We start from the raw sequence: 23,924 nt of genomic DNA on the forward strand, positions 1-23,924 counted from the left end.
CAACTGGTACACTGTTTTTTGTACCTAGTCCAAGTGTGCAGCTTCCTTCTTACTCCCCAGTCCCTGCCATAAAGCATAGCAGGGATCTGAGCTTGAACCTGCTTTTTATGTATGACGTGTCCCAGCATGTCATCCATTATTTAGCTGTCAGTCTTAAAATGTTTATCTTATTTTCTTTGGCATGGGTAGATTCTTGGGTTCTTTTATTAAGGGATGAGTCCCCATGTCACAACGATACAAGCCTTTGGTTTGTTAAAATCAGTGACTTCTTTGAGAGAAGTGTTTGGTATATGATATGTATGAGTAGGAACTGTACATGACCTATACTTCAACTGCTACTCTTTAGTGCTTTGCATTTCTTTCTCCTCTTTGCTTGTGCTCTACTATTTTTGACAGATTACTTCCCTGTGTTGCTCTGTTCTCCCTTTTCCTCATATGCAGAGTAGATGGAAATCTCCATCTCTGTGGCAGGATGTCTTTATTATATTCTTACAGGCTGTTGCTACTAGCCTGGAACTCTGCTGGTTCTCTCTTTAAGAAATACTTATGAGTCACTGCATCTGTACTTCAAGTACATGCTCCTCTATCTATTCTCTCTGTGCTTTTCTTTTGACTTGCTCTGAACAGAGTCGTGATCTGTCTATGTATGCTGGGTAGAAGATTTTTATTTTCCATATATTCTGAAGATATAATTCAGGTTTTTGAGTTTAAAGGACTATCTCCTTTTGTCATGTATTCCATTGTTATGGTAAAGGATTTTTAATTTTCCTCTCATTTGTTGAGTAAAGTCCTTAATCTTCCTAGCTGCACAAAACAAGTTTTCTTTCCCGGGTCAGGCTTTAACCTAAAAAAAAAAAACTAGTTACTTAAATGCTTGTATTTTCACAGTTCTCCTTAGTTCTTTTTGTCCTGAAAATGCTGAGTTCCAAGTTCTTTTATCTTTATCTTAAAATTCCTATTTCACAAGGAAATCTTTTAATGGAACCTACTTTAAAATGCTTGGGAGCCTGACATAAGCTGAATAAGGCCATTTCACTCTCCTGCAAAATTTAACAGTAGTACTGCTGTTTCTTACAATTTTTCCTTCTCCAGTGATAGAGATCCCACTGAGTATCTGGCTGATTTCTATCAGGCACTCAACTTTGAACAAATTTGTCTGTCCTTTATGGATCTAAACAAATCATGATTGGAGACGTGCATTTATTTCCTTTATAAGAAAAATGTATTCTCTGATATATTGTGTTATTGGACAGATAGATCTCAAATTCTACACCTTGTAGAGCTGAAATCCATCATTTTCTTTTTATTAAAAGTGGCTTAATTGAATACGTCTTGAACATTACCCGAGCTACAATTTAATTTGTATGTTAACCTGAAGTAATGAATTTTTCACCATTCTTCCTTTCTTTTCTTCAGTCTTACTCAGCATTAGCATTCACATTTTTCAGCAGTATTAAAAAAAAAACACAACTCTCTTCTGTGTGTGATGGTTCCAAATAAAAAATGCTTATGTTTAAAAATTTTGTCTAGAAACTGAGCTATACTGGGTTGTTCTATATACACTAACTAGCAAAGCATACCGTGGTTCTGATAGGCTAAATCTTTGTTACATTTTTAAGTGTTCTTTTTTCTTGTAATTTCAACTCAGTTTGTCTAGGTGTGTTTAAGTCTAGGCTTAGGTTCTTTTACAAAATTTTTTTAATCAGATGAACTGATGTCAAGTAAAACTGTCAGCTATCTTTAAGATCTCACTATGGAGGTCTCAATTACTTGAATAGAAAGAGACAAATTTTCTAAGTGTTCAGTAAAGACCAGGGTACTCCATGGCTGAAGAAAAAGTGAGTTGCTTTACAGCCTCTTTTTCATCTTTTTGAAAGGAGATTTTATTTAAATGATGAGCATAGAAAGGAAAGAACAAAGTTACTGTGTATGTCACACTTGTCTTTAAATAGTTTGGTACAATGCTTTTATCTGTTCTTGAATTTCGGTGTATAAAAACCTTTGATTTACCTCTGTGAACACACAGTTGGCTAGGGATGATATATCATGCATTAAGTGTCTGTTGTTATAGAACTAGCATGTCCCATTTCTGGTAAGCTGCTTATGCAGCCAGGGTTGGTTGTACCACTTGGGGTTCTCCAGCAGAATCCAATAGTATCCTGATGTGCTGCTTAGTATGTTAAGATTGTGCAGTTGTCATAAACAAAAGCCTTTGATTCTGCATTTCTGCCACTTAATGATGTGTATTACATGCTGTGCATTGCTGTAGAAGTGTTAATTCAGCATTACAGGACCTTTCAGTTTGCTTTGAAATTGTGTAAGCTTTATGTATGTAGGGGGGAGAAACTTGAGAACAATTTGAAAGAGACCACAGGTATGCGTTTGCTGTTGCCTTTAGTATTTTTTGTCTTAATGCCTTACACAGGTGAAAGGTATGATCCCGAGCCCAAGTCAAAATGGGATGAAGACTGGGATAAAAAATCTACTTTTCCATTCAGTGATAAGTTAGGTGAGCTAAGCGACAAAATTGGAAGCACAATCGATGACACCATCAGCAAGTTCCGAAGGAAAGACAGAGAGGACTCTCCAGAAAGATGCAGGTACTAGAGCTGTTTTAACATGAATTTATTCCGTGAAATTGCTGTTACAAAGCTCTTTGATAGTACTGATTATTAGCTACAATCTGCTGCCATTCTTTGTGTAGATACATGTTTAGGGTCAATACCTGCTTCTCTTACGCAGCTTAGCCTCAGGGAATAATGTAGCTCTGTTCATAGTTAACTGCTCTTGGCTGCCTTCCACTATAGCCCCTAGCTTAGATGGCTGCTGGCAGTGCAGGGAATTTGGCTGAAGTTCCTAAGCTTTTGCTTGTCTCAGCATTTCAGTGGTCTTCCTTGTGACAGTGTACCTGAAGCTGCTGTTTAATGCTACAGTTATGCCAAATGCTGAAGTGTTGAAGAAGAGGGAGATACAAAATTGCTTTAGTCTATCTTGACACCATGCTGCTTCACTGTGCTCATCTGAGGAAGAACAAATTGAACCTTCTCAAGAAACTTGTACTTTTTATGTATGGCAATTAATTATTTTGAAGTAAGGAAGAAATCCTACTCTGCTTTGCTTGTAGAAAGGTCTTTAAAAACATCACTTTTCAACATGTGCATCAAATTTTATTATTCAGAAATCACACGTAAGAGTTTGAAATTACTGAAGGGGAAGTGTTTAAGTATATTGAAATCATACCTTTTTGGGAAACAGCTGAAAATTCAAATTTGCACTGAGTTCTGATGAGTATTTCTTATAGGAACATGTTCAAAAACATCCACACACATTTAGTATGTTTATATACATAGATGTACATTTGTGTATGGATATGTATATGTTACAAAATCTATGAAACTGGAGTAATTCCATAGGAAAATGAAAATAATGGTAGCATTTCCAAGAAAAAGGCAGCATGGCCTTCTTGCTAAGACATGAATAAGTCATGTAACTGGTATTCGTTGCACACATCTGAGTTTTCTCTTAGAACTTGCTGTCGATAGACTACAAAGAAGACGGGATCAGAAGAAAAGTAAACAATTCCAAACTTAACAATGATACAGTTCTGTGTGCTTTTCTGTACTTTCAGAATGTCTGTACAGCTCACTGTCCACAGTTCAGGTAGAAAATGTGCAATAAATAGTTTTATCTTCCACTTTATTTCTGAATGGCTCCTGAGCTCTTACTTGTGCTGATATAAAGCCTTGCACCTTCCATTATTTCACAGTCCTTCATACTGATCTTTCTAAAAAGGCAACTTATTTTGGTGACATATTTGATGTATATCTATATCACAAATTATGATCATCTTTTCTTTTGGTTAATACAGTGTTTTTCATTTCTCTTTTGATCTTGTAGCCCTTGTCCCTTCTTATTTGCTGTTCTTCCATTTTGTAATAAATGTTAGGTTAGTATTTGTTTTCTTCTGCAATAGTAAATGCAAGATTTGAAATAAAAGGGAAATTTGGAGGGGCCTAAACAAGCAAGAAAAATTTTGGTAGGTAGTTACAGTTTTTCTTATCATAAATGGGAGGTTAGGCTGCAGCAATATGGCTTCTGAAACAGTGCCTAAAATGTTCATCTTCTCTTGACACAGTGATTAGACAACACAAAAACTATGAAATTTTATCGGTGTGCAAAATGAAGAAATTTCTTCCTACAGAAAGCATCAGATCTACGGAGATAAAACTCTGTAGGTTATAAGATGTCTATACTTGGAGATATTATAAATACAAACTTCAGAATACATTTTATACTAACTGAATGCTATATTTGTATGGAGTTAAATAATTAAGCTTAATAAAAACATAAAATTTTAATAATCATGTGACTTAACTCTCAACAACGCAGTATTGTACTGTAAAGGCTTCATGAAATCCATATGCTTGTTTTTTTTTCCTTTCAGCAAATTATTAAAAACAAAAAGCTTCCAGAAGAACTTACTAGTTTATGTAGTAGCAGGCTACAAATAATAACATGGAATTAAGGTGCCATTTCACTAGGAAGAGTGACTAAATGGTGATAGTTGTTCATCTGGCAAATCTGCTGCTATGTGTTCTATTGTTTCGAGTTTAATAGCTTTATAAATCATTTTCTTTAGCACTGTAAAACCAATAAAGGTCTTGAAGCACAGAGAATAAATCTGACTTGTGCATCTTCAGAATGTTTAATGGAAGTCAGGTGACACAATCTTTACCTCCAGTATGCACACCAGAAGTACTTGGCCTAACTTCTGGGTTTCTGACTGCTTGCAAAGCTGGTATTTTCCATGGAAGAAAAAAAAAGAAAAAGCTCAAAGTAACCAAGAACTTAACTTGTGATATATCTGGCTTGAGTTTATAGTAGGTTACAGTGAAATAGCAGTTCACACAACTAAGTACAGAGAAACCTACTCTGCATTTTTATGTAATGCTGTAGAAGAATCTTTTTTTCCAGAAATATATCCCTTTGGAATTAGAGAAGACCATAAACAATATCCCACAGGAGTAGGAAAAACTCTACTTCTCTCTTAGTTTTGATTTATTCACCTAAGACCAAAGAACTAATAAATTGCTGCCCTGATTCTAGCCTTGTATGCGTTTTGTTTTTCTAAATTACCTGCAGATACACATTGTTGCAGAAGATCCATTAGGCTTTTTTCATAGTTCTTGTACTCTATCAATCCTTGTTTCTCCGGTGTTCAGAAAGGTTGCTGCAGGTAGCAGAACAGAAAAGAAGCAAAACATCAGTGCTGCTTTGAAAGGATGCAGCAGCGATGTTTAAAGGCAACTTTTGTTACCATTTGTAGTAGGTTACTATTCGTGTGGTCTCAGGCAGTTGGTAACTATTTCTATTGCCTTAAGGAATGTTGTTCAAAGAAAGCAAAAACGTACACTAATCTCAAGGCAAAGAGAACATGTATCCATAGTTTACTTTCTGGAAGTTACAGCCACATACTTCCTTTCCAGATCTCTTAATTATTTAGTACAGCGCAAGCTGTAACTTCTATTTTTTTTAAGTTAATTCTGCAATTCTCAGTTGAAGCACTGTTATTTTACTATTCTGAGCACGGTAAATACACTTTAAGGGAACATTAATCTGTAATGTTTGATTGCTGTTAATGTGATGGTTAAGGAAAAATTTAAACCAGATCTCCTGAGACAGTTCTGAAAAGGTACAGGTTGTCATAGAAAATTGGGTATTGTAATGTTTGTCCTGCATTCTGGCATGCATGTTTAATTTCTTTTTTCAAAAGCTTTTAGGCATTTATTTTGCTGTAGATCACTGAAGACTCACTCTTTCTCATTCTCATATTGATTGGACTTTGATTATCAGTCACTCCCTCAACCCACAGTGTACGCATGGACTAGGCAGGCTCTAAAGTGAAGACAAGAATGGCATTGCAGCAGGCTTTAAGAGACTTAATTGTGATTGTCTTGATCTTGAGTATTTTAACATGTTTAAAAAAAAAAACATTCATCTTAAAGGCCTCAGAGGAATGTGTATGATGTAGGGTGCTAACACAAGCATCAGTCTTCTCTGTGTGCTTGTATTAAATCCTGATGCTATAAATAAGAATGTGGTTAGGGGTCCCATTGTATTTATTTTATACATACTTGATGTATGTGCAGGAATCCCAAACTGGAACAGTAGTCTGTTGTTGCAAGTCTGTGTTAAAGTTGGAAGTATAAGTTTAGGTGACAACATTAGAGCTCAGTTGTTTGTTAAGGTTGGCTCAAGGAAATGTGAGCAGTCACATGCAGGCCTGTAGCTGTGAGTTCAAGAACTTCTTTAAGAAAAAGAAAATGTACATTGAGTGTTTGCACTCACTAATGGTAATGAATTGAGCCATCATCCCTAGTGGTGTGTAGGTAGAATGTGTAGAAGTGAAACACATGCAATGTGTTCCAAAAAGCCTGCTATTGTTAACAGAGAACAAAGGCTACCCTCCAGAGTATATTTCAGTTACTGTCATATTCGTACTGACAAAGGGACATCATTTCTTAAATTTTACAGTTTTAATATTCTAATGCATTATTAAAATATAAAACCTTTCCACTTTCAAATACCTTGCTAAGGGAATTACTATTTCAAAATACTTTTCAATATATTTAAGCTTTTTCTACAGTAATTTTCAGTGTTATGTACAAATCTTGCTTTGATGATAACAGGCAACATGACTATTAGTGGAGGTGAAATTAGGTTGCTTGTGAAATGCTTAAAGTGTAAGAGTAGAAAATTTAAGAATAAAAGAATATTGCACAGTGACATCTAAAAAGTGTTCACTTAAAATGCTGATGCTTTTATTCTTTTACATTTTGAGAATAAATGTGTTTTCCTGTGGAAAATGGATAGTATCACTGCATTGCATACTTATGTAAAAAGTTTTTCCACAAACATCCTGAAGCAAATAAAAGCCCATTTATCTAGAAAGAGAACTGGATTGAAATAGGAATGGTGCTCTTCAAATCTGAAAGTTAGTACCTGTATCTTGTTCACTGCTGGCTCTTGGTCTAAGTGAAGAGCAGACTTGCCACCTAAACTTCTTGTTGCTGACTTGGTATATAGCATGTGAAGGAGTTCCCATCAGAAGGTGATTAAGTACACTGGATTTAAACACTGATTTCCTATTAACTTCTGTATTGGACTTGCAGCTAACATTTAACAAGATAACTTCTCTTCATCTTTTGTGTACTACAGGTGTGGTGCTATGCTTATGATCTGTTATTTAAGGCTAAAACTAGCTTTCTCAAATATAGGAAGTAGCAGTATTTTGTATGAACCATCACTACAAGGATCTGCAGTAATCAAAACTGTTGTGACCTATGCCAAATGTCTGCTTAACTAATTGGGTAGTCCATCAGGAATGATATTTACCAATTTCATTCTTCTAGTGACAGTGATGAGGAAAAATCAAGAAGAAGTAAATCTCCCAAAGCTGAATTTAAGAATGAAGAGGAGACTGTGACAACCAAACATATTCATATTACACAGGCTACAGAAATTATCACCAGCAGACACAAACGTTCAGCAAATCCTTCAAAAACCATTGACTTAGGAGCAGCAGCGCATTATACAGGTGATAAAGCAAGCCCGGAACAGAATGCTGCATCTCAGGCTGGGCAGCCTACAGCAAAGGTGAGACAAGGAAAGAGCACAGTAGAATATGAATTTAGAAAACTTTCTCTAAACTCTGGGGCAATTTCTACTTTAGGAATAGAGTTTTTATTATAGTATTCAGGGGAACTATTCTATTAAAAATGAGTATAAGTGATTTTGAAAGGCAGTGAAGCTAGCAGTTCAGTATTTGGTCTGAAATTTAGCTAGATTTTAGCAATTGACTTTAAAGACAAACCTGCTATCTCTAGAAACCACTCATCCTAAAGGACTTCAAGTGGTTTTCTTTTTTTTGTGACATTGGTTGGAATAGACAAACAGCTGCACTTCAAACTGTATTTCACATACAATGACTTATAATTACACGGCTTTTAGGCTTTTCTGTAAGTTACTGTAGACAATATAACACTTTAAACAAGGTCATTTTGAATTGCTTGTGTGAGCACAATTGTCCTCTTTTCTGAATCAGCCTGACCGTAAGCTTGTCTTAATTTCAGGTCCATCTCAGTAACTTCCACAGAAGTTCTGCTTACGCTCATCAGGCAGACCTCAATTTTCTATATGTATATATAAAGATAACTGTAGGAATTTTTAAGGGAACTTGTGGTGAGGTGAAGTTCTTTGTTCTACTTTAATTTCCTCGCTTCTTTATGAAGACTTTTAATTATTATGGAACAGTTAAAATGTAACTTTCTCTCTTAATGCAATTCAGTGTGAAAGGAGTTCTACAAATTTCACTCTCCCTGTTTTCATAAAGGAAGACATCTTATCCATGAACAAATGATGCATCTTTCCAGTTCTGTTTTAAAAGTGGTAGTGACACAAAAGATTAATTGCATTTCTTTTTCAGGCTTTTGTATCCTCTGGCAGCAAATCATCTAATGACCTGGTTGATCTGTTGTTTGATGGAGCGAGCCAGCCAGTTGCAACAGGTTAGTGTGCTTTTTTTGTTTAATCATCTTAATACATATTCTGATGAACCAGTTCTGAGGATAAACTTGTTTGATGTTCCAGAGATAGAGTAGAGTAGATAAGCTGAGAAATTAAAACTCAAAAAACTTTGAGCTGCTTAGAACCTTTTGCAGCAAGGTATTGTGTGTGTTATTGTATGGGGTTAATAAAAGGAGCACAAAGGTTAACCACCACATCAGTCAGCCCTCTGTTTACAGGTTGTTGTTGTTGCTTTTTTAAATACTATTTTGATTATAGCTAGTTTGGAATAGAAAAGGGAATTTCATGCATTTGTAGTCTCACAGCACAGTTGGCAGTTAACTGTGTGCAAATTTCTTGTTTAAAGATCAATTTGAATAGAGAATTAAGTGTGAGTATGTACTTTTTCGCGGGTAAAAATGTTTTTTGCAACTTTCCTCCATTGCAAATAAGCAACTTGTATTATTAGGTATGAGATCCTTCATATTATTTGTAGAAGGGTGTGTGTGTACTGGCACTGTAGATACTCAGCTCCTGCCTTCACTTTAAAGAAAAATCATAGAATCACTAGGGTTGAAAAAGACCTTCAAGATCATCTAGTCTTCTAGACATTCAACTGTTTACTTAAGTAGCCACCAATATTTCCCCACTATGTCCCTTAATACCACTTCTAAACATTTCTTCAACACCTCCAGGAATGGTGACTCAAACACTTCCCTGGGCAGCCTCTTCCAGCACCTCTTTCAGACTAGAGACTTCATTCCAGAAATGACAGTCCAGTGGCTGGAGTCCCATATATGGCAATTTGACTGCATTCACATATGTAAAGACTACTTCTATTCAGTTCTGTCTTGAATTATGTCATTTCTGGGTATGCTGTAGTAGGAACCCATGTGATATGTCACACTAGGTATTATAATGTCTGAGAAAAGGCAGTTTTATGAGCACCCTACGCAACAGAATTCCTTTCATCACTAAGATACCAAAATGATACCTCTGTAGGAATTTAATAGAATATATATCAAAATTCTATGGGAGAGGAGGGAAACTGTCACAGTAATCTACATCTCAGCATCAGAAATGACTTATTTTGCATTATTCTCTTTATTTAGTTAACTTTATATGCAAAGGTGTTCGTGTATGTAGGATATACCACAGCTCTGGAATTTTAATATCCTGGACTCCAGCCACTACCCCTAATCAGTACTTGAAGCTTCAATACTTGGCTATTATGACCTGTGTCCTCTTGACTGGAAAAAGACTGAAGCCTTTTTGGTTTTACTTTTTGGTTTTTATGCTTATATTTATGTTTGTACTCTTAATTATATATATCTGTGTTAAGAATAAAAACGTTCAGTTCAATTTGAGCTTTCCTATATTTAAAATAGATAAAGTGCTTCTGTGTTGCAGCGTATTTGAATCCTTCATCAGTTTGGCTCTTTACTGTAGCAAACCTTTTTTTTCCACCCCTCCCCTCTCCTCTATTTTTTTCCTTTTCTTCAAAGCAGCATTTAGAAATGGTATTGAGAAGAGGCATATTACCAGTTGCTTCTGCTAAATAACCTCTTTCCTGACCTGGAAATGCGGATGGAAAGGGTTCATCTGTAGTGACAGATCTCACATGGGAATCTTTAAGGATAGCTCACACTGGGAAGATTAGCACTGTCCTTCACATGCAGGTCACTTGCTATGACCACTGCTCCTTGCAGCACAGGGTGTGGGAACATTCCCAGTGTCGAGCAAGAGACAGAAAGGATCACGTGTAGCTTTTGATCTGTCCTGTGAAGAAGTTGGCAGGGAAGTCATATGAATTCAGCGAACTCAGAATTTGTTTATCTATATGTGGAAATGTGGAAGTAAGTTGGTGAGGCTTAGGGTTTTATATGTTACTAAAGCAGCACAGCTTGTATGTAAGGAGAGGTGGGTGGTTGCTGTAAAGGAGTAGGCTGTTTGAGATGTTGAATACACAGACCTGCTGGAAGTAATTCTTCAGGTGTTTCTGGAGATTAGGTTATTTAATCTTAGCCAATGTTATCTTTAGAGAGCTAATGCATTCAGCTTAAGCTTTTCAACTTTTCTTCAGAACTCTTTCGTGTTCAAATAGGCAGTACAGGTGGAGAAAAAGCTGACTGAGAACATTATGGAGTTATTTGGAGTTAGAATATATTTTTAAAAATCAAATAACTGTATGTTTTGACAAATGACCCAGGGATGATAGGGATAGCATGAGAGCTTGTTTTCTGTTTTAGGATGCAATCTGGAAGAATTTGAGAATATGGTATTGCTACTCATTCTGTTTATAAACCTTCAAGCCATTCACCTGTGTCTGTCTTAGAGTTCAGAATGTGGTGGGAAGAAAGAATTAAGGATGAACATTGCAGTAGACAGAGTAAACATCAAAACACTTCTGTGTATAAAATGCTTATTGCATCACTTCAGAGTTTGTGGTGAAGAATTTTTTTGACTTAGTGGAATCTTTTCCCTTTTTGGAACGGTGGTAAAATGATTTTAGTAGTACTATATTTCTGAAAATTCAGAGAGACCATCCTTGCAATACCTTCTGTGGTGCTCACGTTTTATACCATATGTTACACACCCTGCTAGAAAAGACATTTCCCCCTGGAAGAAGAGTTGCCTTCTTAGCAATGTCTACAATAAAATAACATTAAAAAGAAATACATGTACGCATGTATTAGAAAGTGAATGGTTCCTTTTATTACTGCTAGCCATTTATTAAAAAGGAGATGGTTCTAGTTTAATTAACCCAGTTGAGAGTAGCAGATGGGGCAGAATGTCTTGCAGCGATAAGACAATTCAGAAATGGCACCAGATGTTGGAAGCTGTCCCTGGTGGTGTTAGAGTGCAGCACAGATGTTCCAGTCCCACCTGGCTAGTTTCTAAGCACTGCAGGCTAAGCAGCTGTGATGTAACCTATATAATGTACGCATAACACTAAAAGCAAAATAATTGAACTGCTGCAGCTCCTTCTAAGGGTGGGTCTGTTTAGAGGTGAAATCTTTGAGGACAAACAAAAAAGGTCAGTCTCTTAGCTTTCTCAGGTCAGTGGAATAGCTAGCTAAAAGCAATAGCAAGGATAAGTGACAGATTCATTTAAAACTATTTCTGGTTTATTTAAAGAAAAAAAGCTTTCTCTTAAATAAAAAAATGGAAGATTTAAGGATAATATCTTTTCTATACCTTGTCTGTATTTTTTAGTGAAAAATTGTTACTATGGTACATCCAGAAGTTAATAATTTAAATGTCTACTTGGAAATCTTAATGTTCATGCTGCAGAAAGCAAGCAAACAAAAAAAAGCAAGAAAAAACATATAAATGCAAACCATGTCCTTGAAATTTCAATTCAAGTTCACTGCAAAATCATTCATGCTTTAAGTAACACAAAAACTAAGCACAAGTTATTTAATTTTTCATAGTAAGCATAATAAATTAACTTCTATACAGTGAGAATATCTGGCATCTATATATTAAAAAAAAAAAATTCTAAAGTTTTAATTTCATAAACTGCAAGCTGGCAATATCCCTCACTACCTGAATCCTTTCTAACATTTTTATTCTCTCTGAATTTATTTTTCGTAGTAGTAAAAACTTGGATCCTAACTGCAAAATCTGCAGTGCAGTTAGAAATAATCCAGTTTGCTGTTGCTCAGGCTTGTGTAAATGTAGTGTGGTGATGAAAAAGAAAAACAATGTGGACTTATGTAGCACAATCAATAAATTCATCTTGCCAAATGCAGAATGGCTTTTCATAAATTCTGTATGCAATTATTGCAATGGATCTCTGCACAATCCTGTAACAGCACTTGTCTCCCTTCTGTTTCTAGATGCATCAACTGACCCATTTGGAGGATTTGCTGATTTTAGTTCAGCTGCTGCTTCAGCAAGTTTCCCATCATCACAAGGTAGGATTAATTTACAGATTGAAATGCTGTTAAAGTGGAGAAAGAGTGGAAGAGATGCCATGTGGCATTTCTCATTGAAAGTCATTTCCTTTTTCAAGGCAAATTGTGTTTATTGAGCTGGACCACAAGTGTTGTTATCATGTAAGGAAGAGATTCATTGTCTAGCACAGCTTTTGTCTCATGGACCTGAAACTTTTATAAACTTTATTTCAGGAAAGTGTTGGTTCCAAATATATCCCTTTTCATTTTAAAACATATGCTTGAAACTTAGAATTTAACTCCAAATCTAATTTTGAAATTAACTGAAACAGAAAGTAATTCAGTAAAACCTGAAACAAACAAGTGTGGGTCTAAATGCTGGCTGAAGAGCATTCATTAAGCAATTTAGAAGTGGAGTTTAATATTGGGCAAAGAACTCTTTTAATTGGCATTCTACGGTGATGAATGCTTTAGTATGACAGCATCTGTGTTTCCAAAATGGTTGGAAAATAGGTTGTAGTGATTGTTGATGTAGGTAGTTGATGTAGGGTTGTCATCAGAAGGAGGAAGTGATAAGACAATTCAGATTATTAATCATTGGGATCTTCCCAGTATCTTGTGTAAGGTTATTCAACTATTTGCAATAAGTTGGGTTTTTTATTACTTTGACAGTTTGCAAGCAGTATGTACAGACTGGTTCTCATGTGTTCTGAGAACAAATCTGAACATACGAACTTTAAAGGTGGGGCCAGGAGAGTAAATTAAATGGGTAAGATGAACAAAAATAAAAGATAAAATTGGGTTAATTGGAAAATGGGAATCCACCCACCTGTGCTAGAAAATGACAGCCTCAGCCCCCACTTATCTTCTACGATTAAAAATAAAATTTGTAGTTGTTTAAAGAGAGAGAATCATGTTGACCTTGTTGGATGGCATAATGTAGGAATTCTAAGGCACAAGCTGTTTACAATCTGCAGTGCATTATGGATTACTAGTTGAAAGATTAGCAAGTTGAAGGAGAACTCAGTCAAGGTATGTCCCTCATACAGTATGTCGCTGACTGCTGCCTATATGCATTTCAGGGATGAAGCTGACTGACATTTTTCTTCTAGCTTGACTAAGTAATAATTTAAATTCACTTCTCTTTTAAGAAAAATCTATTTAAAAAAACATCTAGATCTGAAGTCAGACATAAATAAGTCCTTGCCAATCAAGAGAACAACATGTTAATAATGCTCATTAGCACACCACTCAGATTTGCCCTTGTCTGGCTGCATGGGCCATAGTTTAGGGCTTTCATATATCCAGGCAGTTGACTCAGTGCATGTGCATTTTGCATGCAAGCATACAGGTTGCTATGTACACTCAGTCACTGTCTGAAAAACAACGTAGACAGAATTTCACTTAAATTTGGACTGGCAAAATAATACTAGGAAGCCACCTCAAGGAATCAACTTTATTTTGGCAAAGTGTTTTGGCAACCTACAGTGCTATCCAGGCAGAACAATGATGCACATGAATATAGAAGGAAAGGACTTGCTGTTGTTTGTGAAGTTAACTTGGGCAGCAGTGGTGCTTGTAACTGGGTGTTCTTAGTGAGGATGTACGAGTAAGTCCAGAATGTGGAGAGATCAGCAGATCTACCTGTGACACACATTTAGACAGTGTGATTGTCTTTTTTTTCTTTTGCTATGTCAGGAAGACTGTACTAGACATGTATTAGTTGGTACACCTTTAGTTTACTTAGTAGGAAAGAACTGCTGTAATTTTTTTAAGCTTTCTCAGTCAAAACCAGTTGTTTTGCAAACACAAAGCCGCCTACTATGCAAATAATCTGTGTGTTAATACAACCTAAATTGATACAATCCTTTATCTGCATTAATGTGATTAATCTATTCCAATCACCATTATGCAGGGACAGGGAGTCCTGTAAAATGATTAATCATTCCTGAACAGCGTAAGCCCCTCTAGAAATCCTTTCCTTCTTGATTAATCATCTTTGAAGTCCTTCTGAGGGGGCAAAACCTTACACATTTTACCCCCGTTTCCATTATTGGTGCTCAGTGCACAGGTCTGAACATAGATAAGTAAATGCTGAGTGTGCTTCTTCTATCAGGAATATTTAAAGTGGGTTTTAATTTTTAATATGTAATGCTAATTGAAATATTCTAATATAGTCCCTGTTTGTGAGGGAGATCAAAGCAAATGTTCTAAGAAGGCCCTAAGCTAATGAACATCAGTGCATGAAATGGACTAATACTGTTGGCAGTACTTAGATTTTGTGAACAGATTTGGACTCCTACTATTCTTTATTTGTTGGTAAATATAAAAATAATTGAAGGCTGAAGGTGTATGTTGATAGTCTTTTATATTGTATGTAAATGTTCATGCTGTTAGATTTTTAGTAATAGAATACAATTAAAATTGCTGTGGATGTCTGTTACTGAACTGGACATCATATAGTTTGGAAGCAGAAGCTGTCACTAGATTCATGAGGCCCAGCTTTTATGTATCTGAATCTTTATTAGCTCAGCTAAAGAAATTCAAAGGATGATTTAACTGTTCGTTAGAACTTGGTTCACTTCACATGGCAATGACATTGTGTGTCTCTTAGCTCAAATACCACAAGTGTACCGGTGATATAATCAAAAAGCTGACCTGTAAGATGGCCCAAACATGGAACAAGATTCATGATGTAGTAATGAAAGCAGCTTAAATGACATTGTGTTATTTTTAGCATCTCCTGGATGTATTTATTTTAATCTCTTCTTTTGCTATTACTGTTGTGAAATAATCATTTTCTGGTTAATAGAAAAACTTGTTTTTAAGGGAGAGAACATCTATTTTATTTGACTCAAAGGTTATGATGCTCTCAATCACTAGTTTCTGCCTGTGGACCTCTGTGATTCTGAAGTAGATACCCTTGTAGTTGTGTATAAACAGCTAGTAAGGCATTTTACAGCTCTCTTTGTCTTACTGTAAATTGCTGTGTTTTGATTAAACACTTCTCTGTAAAAACCCTCGTATGTTGAAATGAAGCAAACTTTAGTGATGACCTCACAGGTTCAGCAAAACTTCTTCTGAAGGATGTGTTAGATCCAAGATTGAATTTCTGCTTCGTGCCAAGGAAAATCTGGAAAACTTGATATGTTTTACATGAGCACCTCATGAGATGGAAAGAAATCGTTCCTGATCACCTTAAATAAGAAGTCTCTAGTAACCTCGTTTCAAAGGAGTTTTTTATTTATTTCTCTCAGCATTTTTTTTATACAAAGGGATACTGATTGTATATATATACAGATTTTGAAGTAGCTGGTTTTGCATTCTATCATGACAGAATTTCTTTCAAGTGGCTGATTCCTGGCAATGGTTCTCACCAAATAATAGAACTCTGAGCTAAAAAATCAAGTTTTAGGTGTCGTTTTTACTAGTGACTCCAATCTACCCTTAAGTTATCTTTGTATTTCAGCTAAAGATAATCTGTCCCTGTTTGTCTTGTATCCACAGGTGACATGTTATCAAACATCCTTCTTTCTGTGTGTGGATGTTTCATATTTCCTTTGCTACCTTGTTAAAATTGTTGGAATATTCATGAGAGAGAATGATGTCCAGATGGAGGTTCTACCTGCAGATGTTAATCTGGACGGACACAGATCAGCTCTCATTTGTTTCACTTCATGGAATATGGCATTTGTTTAGTGCCATCTTTTAAGTCTTCTACCTTTCTTCTTTCTATCTTTCACTTGCACTTTCCCCTTTCCCTTAGGTACAACAACAAGTGGAAATGGAGACTTTGGTGACTGGAGTGCCTTCAACCAAGCTTCTCCTTGTCCCAGTGCTTCATCTGGTGAGCTCTTCAGCAGCACAGCACAGCAGCCAGCTATGGAGCTCTTCAGTGTCTCACAGCCAGCTTCTGGCCAGCCTCCAGCTGCTTCAAATTCTACAGATCTTTTTGATTTGATGGGACCTTCTCAGACAACCATGACCTCTTCACAAAGTATGAATTTCTCTATGATGAGCTCCAATGCTGTGGGCATCGGTTTACCCATGTCAAGGTCACAGGTATGCCACCTTTTGTATGGTTTCTAAATGAGGTTTCTCAGTCTTTTGCCTCTCCTTAATCACAGTTGAAACTAGATCCATTCCACTTGAAATCCATATCTAGTCACTCAGATGTTGTGACCAGCATTACATCAGAATATTTTGTCTGAAAATGACAAAATGTCCTGTAAATAAAGGTGCTGGAAGTTCTTGAAAGGCCTCTTTTTATAAGCTAGTCTTCCCTTAGATGATCTCCATTGTTCTATGAAGTGTTGCTGCTTTGTTGGGGAAGAAGAGGTTGATGACATTTTAAACCTTAAAGCCATCATCCACTGGATGTTTCAGGTTTCCAGCCTCAGGTATGTGGAGGTGATGACTAGTCTGTTTTCCCAAAACCCAGAGCTGCCTGCTTATGTGGAGAGTCACTGATTTTTTTTGGAAACCGTAACAGGTCAACTTGATGTTGGGAGTTAAAAATCAGTATGTCTGAGTTCAAAACTTGAGCATAGATGTTCAGTGTAATACTGCACAGAGTTATGTGATCTTGATACTATTTTAACCTATTCCAATGATGCAACAGCAAACGGCAGTGATGCTTTGGAAGAGCTGAAGTTCATAGGATAATCTCATTGGCTTCTTATTGTGTTCTGTGGAAATGTAGATACTTGCTGTTTTAGTCCTGAAGCCTATTAGTAATATTGTTTCCAGTGTATGCCAACAAACTTTCTTTTTCATAGCCCCTGCAGAGTGTGAACACTATGATGCCGAAGCCTAATTCTCTTTATAATGCAAGCACAGAGGTGGTACAGAAGAGTGCAAGCAAAACTCTACCTTCAACTTGGTCAGATCCCAGTGTAAATATCAGTTTGGACAATTTAGTACCTGGAATGCAGCCTTCCAAACCCCAGCAGCCATCACTTAATACCATGATGCAGCAACAAAGTGAGTTTTTGTTGATGCTCTGTCTTGCTTTCACGCTTTCTCTGGGTGTTTAGTAAACTGTTCTTGAGATGAAGCGTTTTGCTAATTACTGTTTTCCTGTGTTTAACCACAACTGTTCTCTTAAACTATTGTAATGATTCTGATACGAGTGGTATTATTTAAACAGAGGTTGACAAGATTGACAAGACTGGTAACTGTGTATCTTTACAGTAAATTTTGCACTGTTGTCATATCTTGATTTCAGGCTTCCTGAACTGCTAGAACTTCTCTAAAATGCACATAGTATTTTATAGCAATACATTGTATATAAAACTTATTTACAAATTTTTTCTGAGTCGTCACATAGAAAATGTGGAAATGAGTGCAGTAGCTACATTTTGGCTATTGTATCTTTCTTTGTTCACAGTGCATCACATCTTTATTCTCACATAAGTTACTTAAAATAAACAAACACTTTCAAACAGATTCTGATTATTTTTGCATCCTTTTCTCTTTTCACAGATATGCAACAGCCTATGAATGTCATGACTCAAAACTTTGCAGCTGTGAACCTCAATCCTCAACCTAACATGATGCCTGTTCGACCCCAGACAAGCCCAGTGATGGGAGGGTCCATTCCTGTGGGGATGGGAATGCCCAGTGTGATGCCAGGTACGATGGGGATGACTTCCATGGGACCCATGCCTATGTTGAACCAGGGAACGATGGGAATGAACATGAACATGGGAGTGCCAGCTACAGGAATGGGTTTGATGGGCACAATAGGAATGGGAATAACCAATATCTCTATGACCTCTATGACTCCTGGGACTGTTCAACCCAAGCAAGATGCCTTTGCAAATTTTGCCAATTTTAGCAAATAAAGATTGTAAAATGAATAAAACAAAAATAAATGGGCAGTCTGAATGAAGGATTTTTAGCTGTACAAATATAGTTGGGAAGGGATGGAAAACACCGATCAATACATCTTTTTTTTTTTCTTTATCAGTTCAAGTATCTACATAAAGAACCAAAAGCTATTTTCTAAATGTTGAAATAACTAGTGTTCAAATTCTGGAGAGATGAAAGGTTCTTCTAAGGAATGTATTAAATGATTTTGCAAAATAATTTGTATTGAGACCATCAAAGCCTTTCCTAGGTAGAAGAACCAATTTTAACTGTGGGACTTGATGGAAGACTGGAATGGGGGTTGATTAAAAATGATTGAATCTAATTTTATACTTTTCTTTTTCTTGAAGAGCTTGACTTTCTTTTTCCCCTCTCCCCAATCACTTTGTCATGATTGGATCATTCCTTTTACTACCACTAAGTCCACAATTGAAGTCACAGAAGTACAATAATCAGTTTTTTATAAGAATATATATTTTTGTCCAAAAATGGCCTACATATGTGATTATGGCTAATTCAAAGGGACCTGGAATGTATATACACTTTTGCTAATGTTCCAGTCACACTGCTGTATTACTCAAATTTTTATTGTAAAAATCGTCTCTCAGCAATTTGGTGATCACTAGATTTTTGGGGCATTACATGCCACTATTGTTATAACTGATATCCATTGCAAGCCTGGGAGAAGATTTGACTGAGACTGCTGGAAGGTTTCCTTTTACAAAACTCCAGAAAATGCACTTTCTTGCAGTTCTTTTACAGTGGAAGTTAGCATCATTTATACTACCAGTATCCCTATGGAACCACTGGTTTACAGTGTCAGCAGCAGTCAAAAGGCAAAAATGTTAATTTTTTGCATCATTAAAAAAATAACAAGATGAATTACACTGTTAAGTAAATCTATAACCCTATCTAATCCAACAGCATTTGATCTTAGCTTTCGTATAAATCACATTTAGTGATTCTTTTGTGTAAATATGGCATTAGCAACTGTGGAAGCCAATAGAAGAATAAAATATATATATTAATAAAGGAAACCTGTAGCAGTCAAAGATTTTACTGATTTACTGAAAACAAAAGAATGAATTATGGTTTGTTTTTTTTTCCTTCTCTAATTCTGCATCTAAGTTCACACGAATCATGATTCTAGAATGTGGAATACAAAGATGTTGTTATATTCACAAGCTGGGAATATTGGTAAGAATAAGCACTATACTATAGGTATGAAATTTATTTCCTCCCTTTTCTTACGTTGAATTTCTTTTTTATTATTAAGTTGATAAAACTTTGTTTCCATTGTATTCATAATGTTCTGTTATACATAACATTAAAATGTTCATTAAAATCAATGTTGGGCTGCTTTTCTTTTCATTCCATTTGACATTTATGAGAGCATTTGGGAAAAAAAAATAATTTTAATTTGGGCAAAGTAATTTTTATAAATAATTTAAAATTGTTTAATGACTTCTTATCTGAAGCCTTTCCTATCTGGCTCTACTGTTAGGAATTAAAAATGAAGCAGGCAAGATATCCTGACCCGCTCCAGCCTTGCTAATGCTCCATCTACAACATTTCTAATTAGGCAGAAATTCATGTACTTCAGCTAAGTGGTAATGAAAAGTGATTCATTTGCTGAATAAGAGATGAGAGTGAGTGTAATTAGCTGACTGCGGTTTTTAATCTTTCAACAATTCAATGTGTTTAAATTAGTTTCAAAGAATAGGAGCTTTCAAGTGTTGTTACATCAAAGTAATCAAGGCAGACTTTAACGGCTGAGTAGGAGAGAGCGCTCTGGTTCCTCTTCTGAAACCCTTAGACTTCTTTGGAATAACTGTCCTCAAAACCTCATGCTGACAGATGGGAAGATTTGAACTGGTTCAATATATGCAAAATTGTGGTGGGAAGAAAGGTGGTTCTGGAGGGTAGATAGGTGACAAGAAAAACTAAGCGTATAGTTGGTGTTGCTGTCTTTAGAAGGCTTTCTGGTGGCTTGGATAAACCTGTTCATTATACTGTCCTCTTAAGGTAAGTTTAGCTGATTAAATAGTTGCCGTTGAGTTTAAAGATCATGTTGTTGTTTACATTGCTCAGATCTCTTTGAGGAACTGGTGATTTAGCTTCTAATTGAGTGATGAATTGAAATTAAGCATTTATCAGAGTTACATTGTTGAAAAAGGCTCGGTCAGTCCAGAGTGGTTTTGGGTTTGTCAAAGATCCCTTAGTGGTACGTGGGCTTACAGACCAGTTGTAGCACTGAACTGATTCACTGCCCAAACCATACATCATTCTTTTTGTGGGTTGATGTTCTAATTGTGAACAGGGCTGTGTGGAGTGTGAGAAGTTCCTTCATCAATCGCTGATTTCTGCAGGTAGATGGGAGGGAATTCCTATAAACCAAAATAAACATCAGAGAAGATGTGGTAAGATCTCTTTAGAACATAGGTCACGTGCAGCCTGATGCAACTTCTGCCTGTGGTGATGAGAGCCTTTTTCATGGACTTTCATCCCATTTTCTCCTTTACTTAAAGTGAAGGACATAGAGTGCAGGTTATTGTACTTAGCAGAATATGGCTTACATCTTTAGAGACAGAATATTAAATGGATTGTGAGTGTTAAGCAAAAAACACTGAGCACGTTTAAGATGGATATCATAAAAAAATCAATATTTTAGGTATGAGGAAAAATAGCATATTAAGAAGTGAAAACAAATTATCTTTCCAGGTTAAGATGCAAATGATCTGCGGTGTGAATGGTGATAGTTTGACCATTCATCAGCTCCTCCCCAGTATAACTGGAGTATAATCTAAGACATGCTCTTATGTTCTTGTTAAAGCCAGGTCCAGCTATAACTGCAAACTGTTCAGAAGCCTAGCATGTATGCAGCATGTGGCTTCATGGTGTGCTGCCATATCAGCATGGATTTAGCTTTGCCACGCTGGCCATTGGCCAGATCTGACATCCTTGTTCTTCCTCCAGACCAGTCGCATCACAAGTCATGGCAGTGTGCAGAGTGTTCCAGGTTGAAGGACAAACTGTAGGCAGTCTTGAAAGTCCTGTGACTGCTGGCAATGTAGCTGCATGGCCTTTGCACACCAAACTGAAAAGCAGCAATCTATAACTGGAGTTTAGAGCCTACAGGGAGTAAACGGAGGGGATAGACTGTATTCTGTAGTAAGAGATGAACTTACTACAGAGTGCAGAGGTGGTAAACTTAGGAAAATTGGTGAAATCCTTTCTAAAAGTTGTCTGTACTTCAGAAAATGTGGAGGCATTCCCTGTGTATGTTTTTTGAATCCTTTCTTAAAAAAATAAACCTTGATTTGTGCAAAGGAGTAATTGCAGCGCAGGTGCAGGTTCAGGGATAACTAGAGCATCCACTATGTTCTACAAAAGGAATTATATTCAAAACAGCTAAACAAGGGTATTTATAGCAGCATCTGTTTCAGCTATATCTGTCAGCTAAGAACAGTCTGACACTGCTTAAGGGAGGTGGGGGAGGGATTTATCAATGAAGTGTTTACATAATGCAGGCAGGCATTGTATACTCAAGGTGATGCCAACTCTAACAGGATAACAAATATCTAAAGACACTTTTATTCTCTGAGGCCTTTGCTCCAGGAGTCACTCTACAAAATTGCCTCTGTGTTACTCTGTGCGTGGCTGTAAACACTTTTATAGTATATGACATTTTATAGCATCTTCGCTTGGTTCCGATTAAAGCTTTTCATGGAGATGCAATTTTTCTCTCCCACCCTCCAGGTATTCAAAGCCACCACTCAAAGTCACAACTGTTTCAGGCAAACCCACAGGGTTTGACTGCACACTGAAAATCTTTGTTTTAAGCAAAATATTTGACTGCTAAGGAAACTTTCAGTCAGAAATGTCAGCACGCTGAAAAATCACTTAATGTACTGTTCTGGACACTAGCTGACAGATTTGACTGGTAAAAAGAATTAGAGAATCAGAAACCAGATACTGAATACCTGCCTCCAATTATTCCACCCAGGAGCTCTGCCTGCAGCAGGAGAGCAGGAGTTGTTCTCTTCTTCTTGGACTGGTAATTGAAGCACAGCTCCTCCTGAGGATGCTGGGGCTGTGTGGTGATGGAACGTGTGGCTCTGCAGCTCATTCACATCAGCCAGAAGCACACAATCACAGTGAATGTTTTCCAAAGCACTCAGATTTGGAGCTAACCCTAATGTTTTAGACGGCTCTGTGGGAGAGTTCCTGGGCTGGTGAGAGAGAGGATGGCTCTTGTTGTAGCTGCACTTCCAAGATGTGCCTTATGGGAGCTGCTTGTAGAGCTCCAGGGAAAGAAAGGCAAAAACAAGTTGTAAAGACAATGTGGTGAACCCTGCAAATATTGTGATACAAAACGGGAGCCTGTGGAATTTGAAATTCAGTCTTCATGTCTTGGTCTGGTTACAACTTTACCTAGCTGGGATGCTACAGAAGTTTGGTCCTCGTCAGGTACAACAGCCATTAAAAATTGAATTGTCTATTTTCTTTTTTGGTGTGATTCTAAGTTCACCAGTCGGATACGTAAGGATAAGCAGTAAAAGGAAATCTGCTGAGTGTGGCAAATGAAGCAGGGAGCAAAACTCAGTGTATCCCTGTATGTCTGCAGCTGGGATTTCTTTACATGGCATAACCCAACTCTGTGTCTTCAGTGCTCCATGTATATGGTGCAGCTCAGCCCTGAGTTTCAAAACTGTCTTCACTGTTCACAAATTTACAGATTTTTCTTCTTTTTAAATCATGTGCCATACGGTACTAGTTCAGTAATTAACTGGTTCTTTAATAGAGCTACAATTACTTTGTTTCATGGGAAGGAAAAGAATGCATTCCAAGACAGAGCTACTTTCGACATCTGGGAACCTCCTAACAGCTGGCTATCTAATGAATATGCATCTGCTTAAGAGGCTGTAGTCCATTAATAAACCAATAGATATAAAACAGAAACAATCTTTGTCAGCTTCAAATGAGATTGGATGCAATGTGCTGTGAAGTGTCACTGTCACGCTGAATCGAGCTGGGGAGGTTAACAGTGGCTGTTTGGTATGGCTGGCTCTGTCACTGCATCCTGCTGCGAGGGGGGGAGGGCTGGAACCTTTGTGGCTGCTTTCTGCTGCCTTCTGCATCCTTCTTTCTCCTGGTACTAGTTGAGTTTGAGGCAGTGTTGACCTTTGATATGCAAGTCCAGCTAGCGTTTGGTTTCACAGAGGAGGATGTGGGTGTGTTTTTTTTCCCTACCCAAATGATTTGGTATGCGAGGAAATTCATACATGTGAAGAAATGACGGGGGAGAAGGCACAGGGATGTGATTAAAAAAAAAAAAATGCACCTATTTGTGAACTGGGGCTTTGTAAGGGGACTGAGGACAGATTGAAAGGTGTGTTGTACAACAGGATTGTGGTAGGTGAAATAGTTGCTCTTAAAAACCATGACAGTGACCCTCTTTGACTGCATGAATGTCTGAGCTCTTAAGGGTTTTATCTGTGCTTATTCCAAGATATATAGCATTGTGTGTTATCTCAACCTGTAGCATCATTTCTTATTTTTGTATTAGTCATTTCCTGTGACATTTCC

At 36.9% G+C, this 23,924-nt stretch overlaps 1 protein-coding gene across 2 annotated transcripts in view; it reads left to right on the forward strand.

Annotated features, from left to right (window-relative positions):
• The window catches only part of CLINT1 (clathrin interactor 1), a 47,181-nt gene extending 27,497 nt beyond the window's left edge, over positions 1 to 19,684 (forward strand). For both annotated transcript variants that reach the window (XM_031598199.2, XM_090150660.1), the window contains exons 6-12: positions 2,426 to 2,600; positions 7,413 to 7,656; positions 8,486 to 8,567; positions 12,408 to 12,485; positions 16,231 to 16,526; positions 17,243 to 17,447; positions 17,949 to 19,684. In XM_031598199.2, coding sequence (XP_031454059.2) covers positions 2,426 to 2,600; positions 7,413 to 7,656; positions 8,486 to 8,567; positions 12,408 to 12,485; positions 16,231 to 16,526; positions 17,243 to 17,447; positions 17,949 to 18,310 — 1,442 coding nt within the window. In that variant the 3' untranslated portion in view covers positions 18,311 to 19,684. The remainder of the gene's footprint in view (positions 1 to 2,425; positions 2,601 to 7,412; positions 7,657 to 8,485; positions 8,568 to 12,407; positions 12,486 to 16,230; positions 16,527 to 17,242; positions 17,448 to 17,948) is intronic.
• Positions 19,685 to 23,924: the final 4,240 nt, after the last annotated feature.

The sequence above is a fragment of the Phasianus colchicus genome, chromosome 15 (genome assembly GCF_987193195.1).
Source record: "Phasianus colchicus chromosome 15, bPhaCol1.hap1.1, whole genome shotgun sequence".
NCBI classification, from domain to species: Eukaryota; Metazoa; Chordata; class Aves; order Galliformes; family Phasianidae; genus Phasianus; species Phasianus colchicus.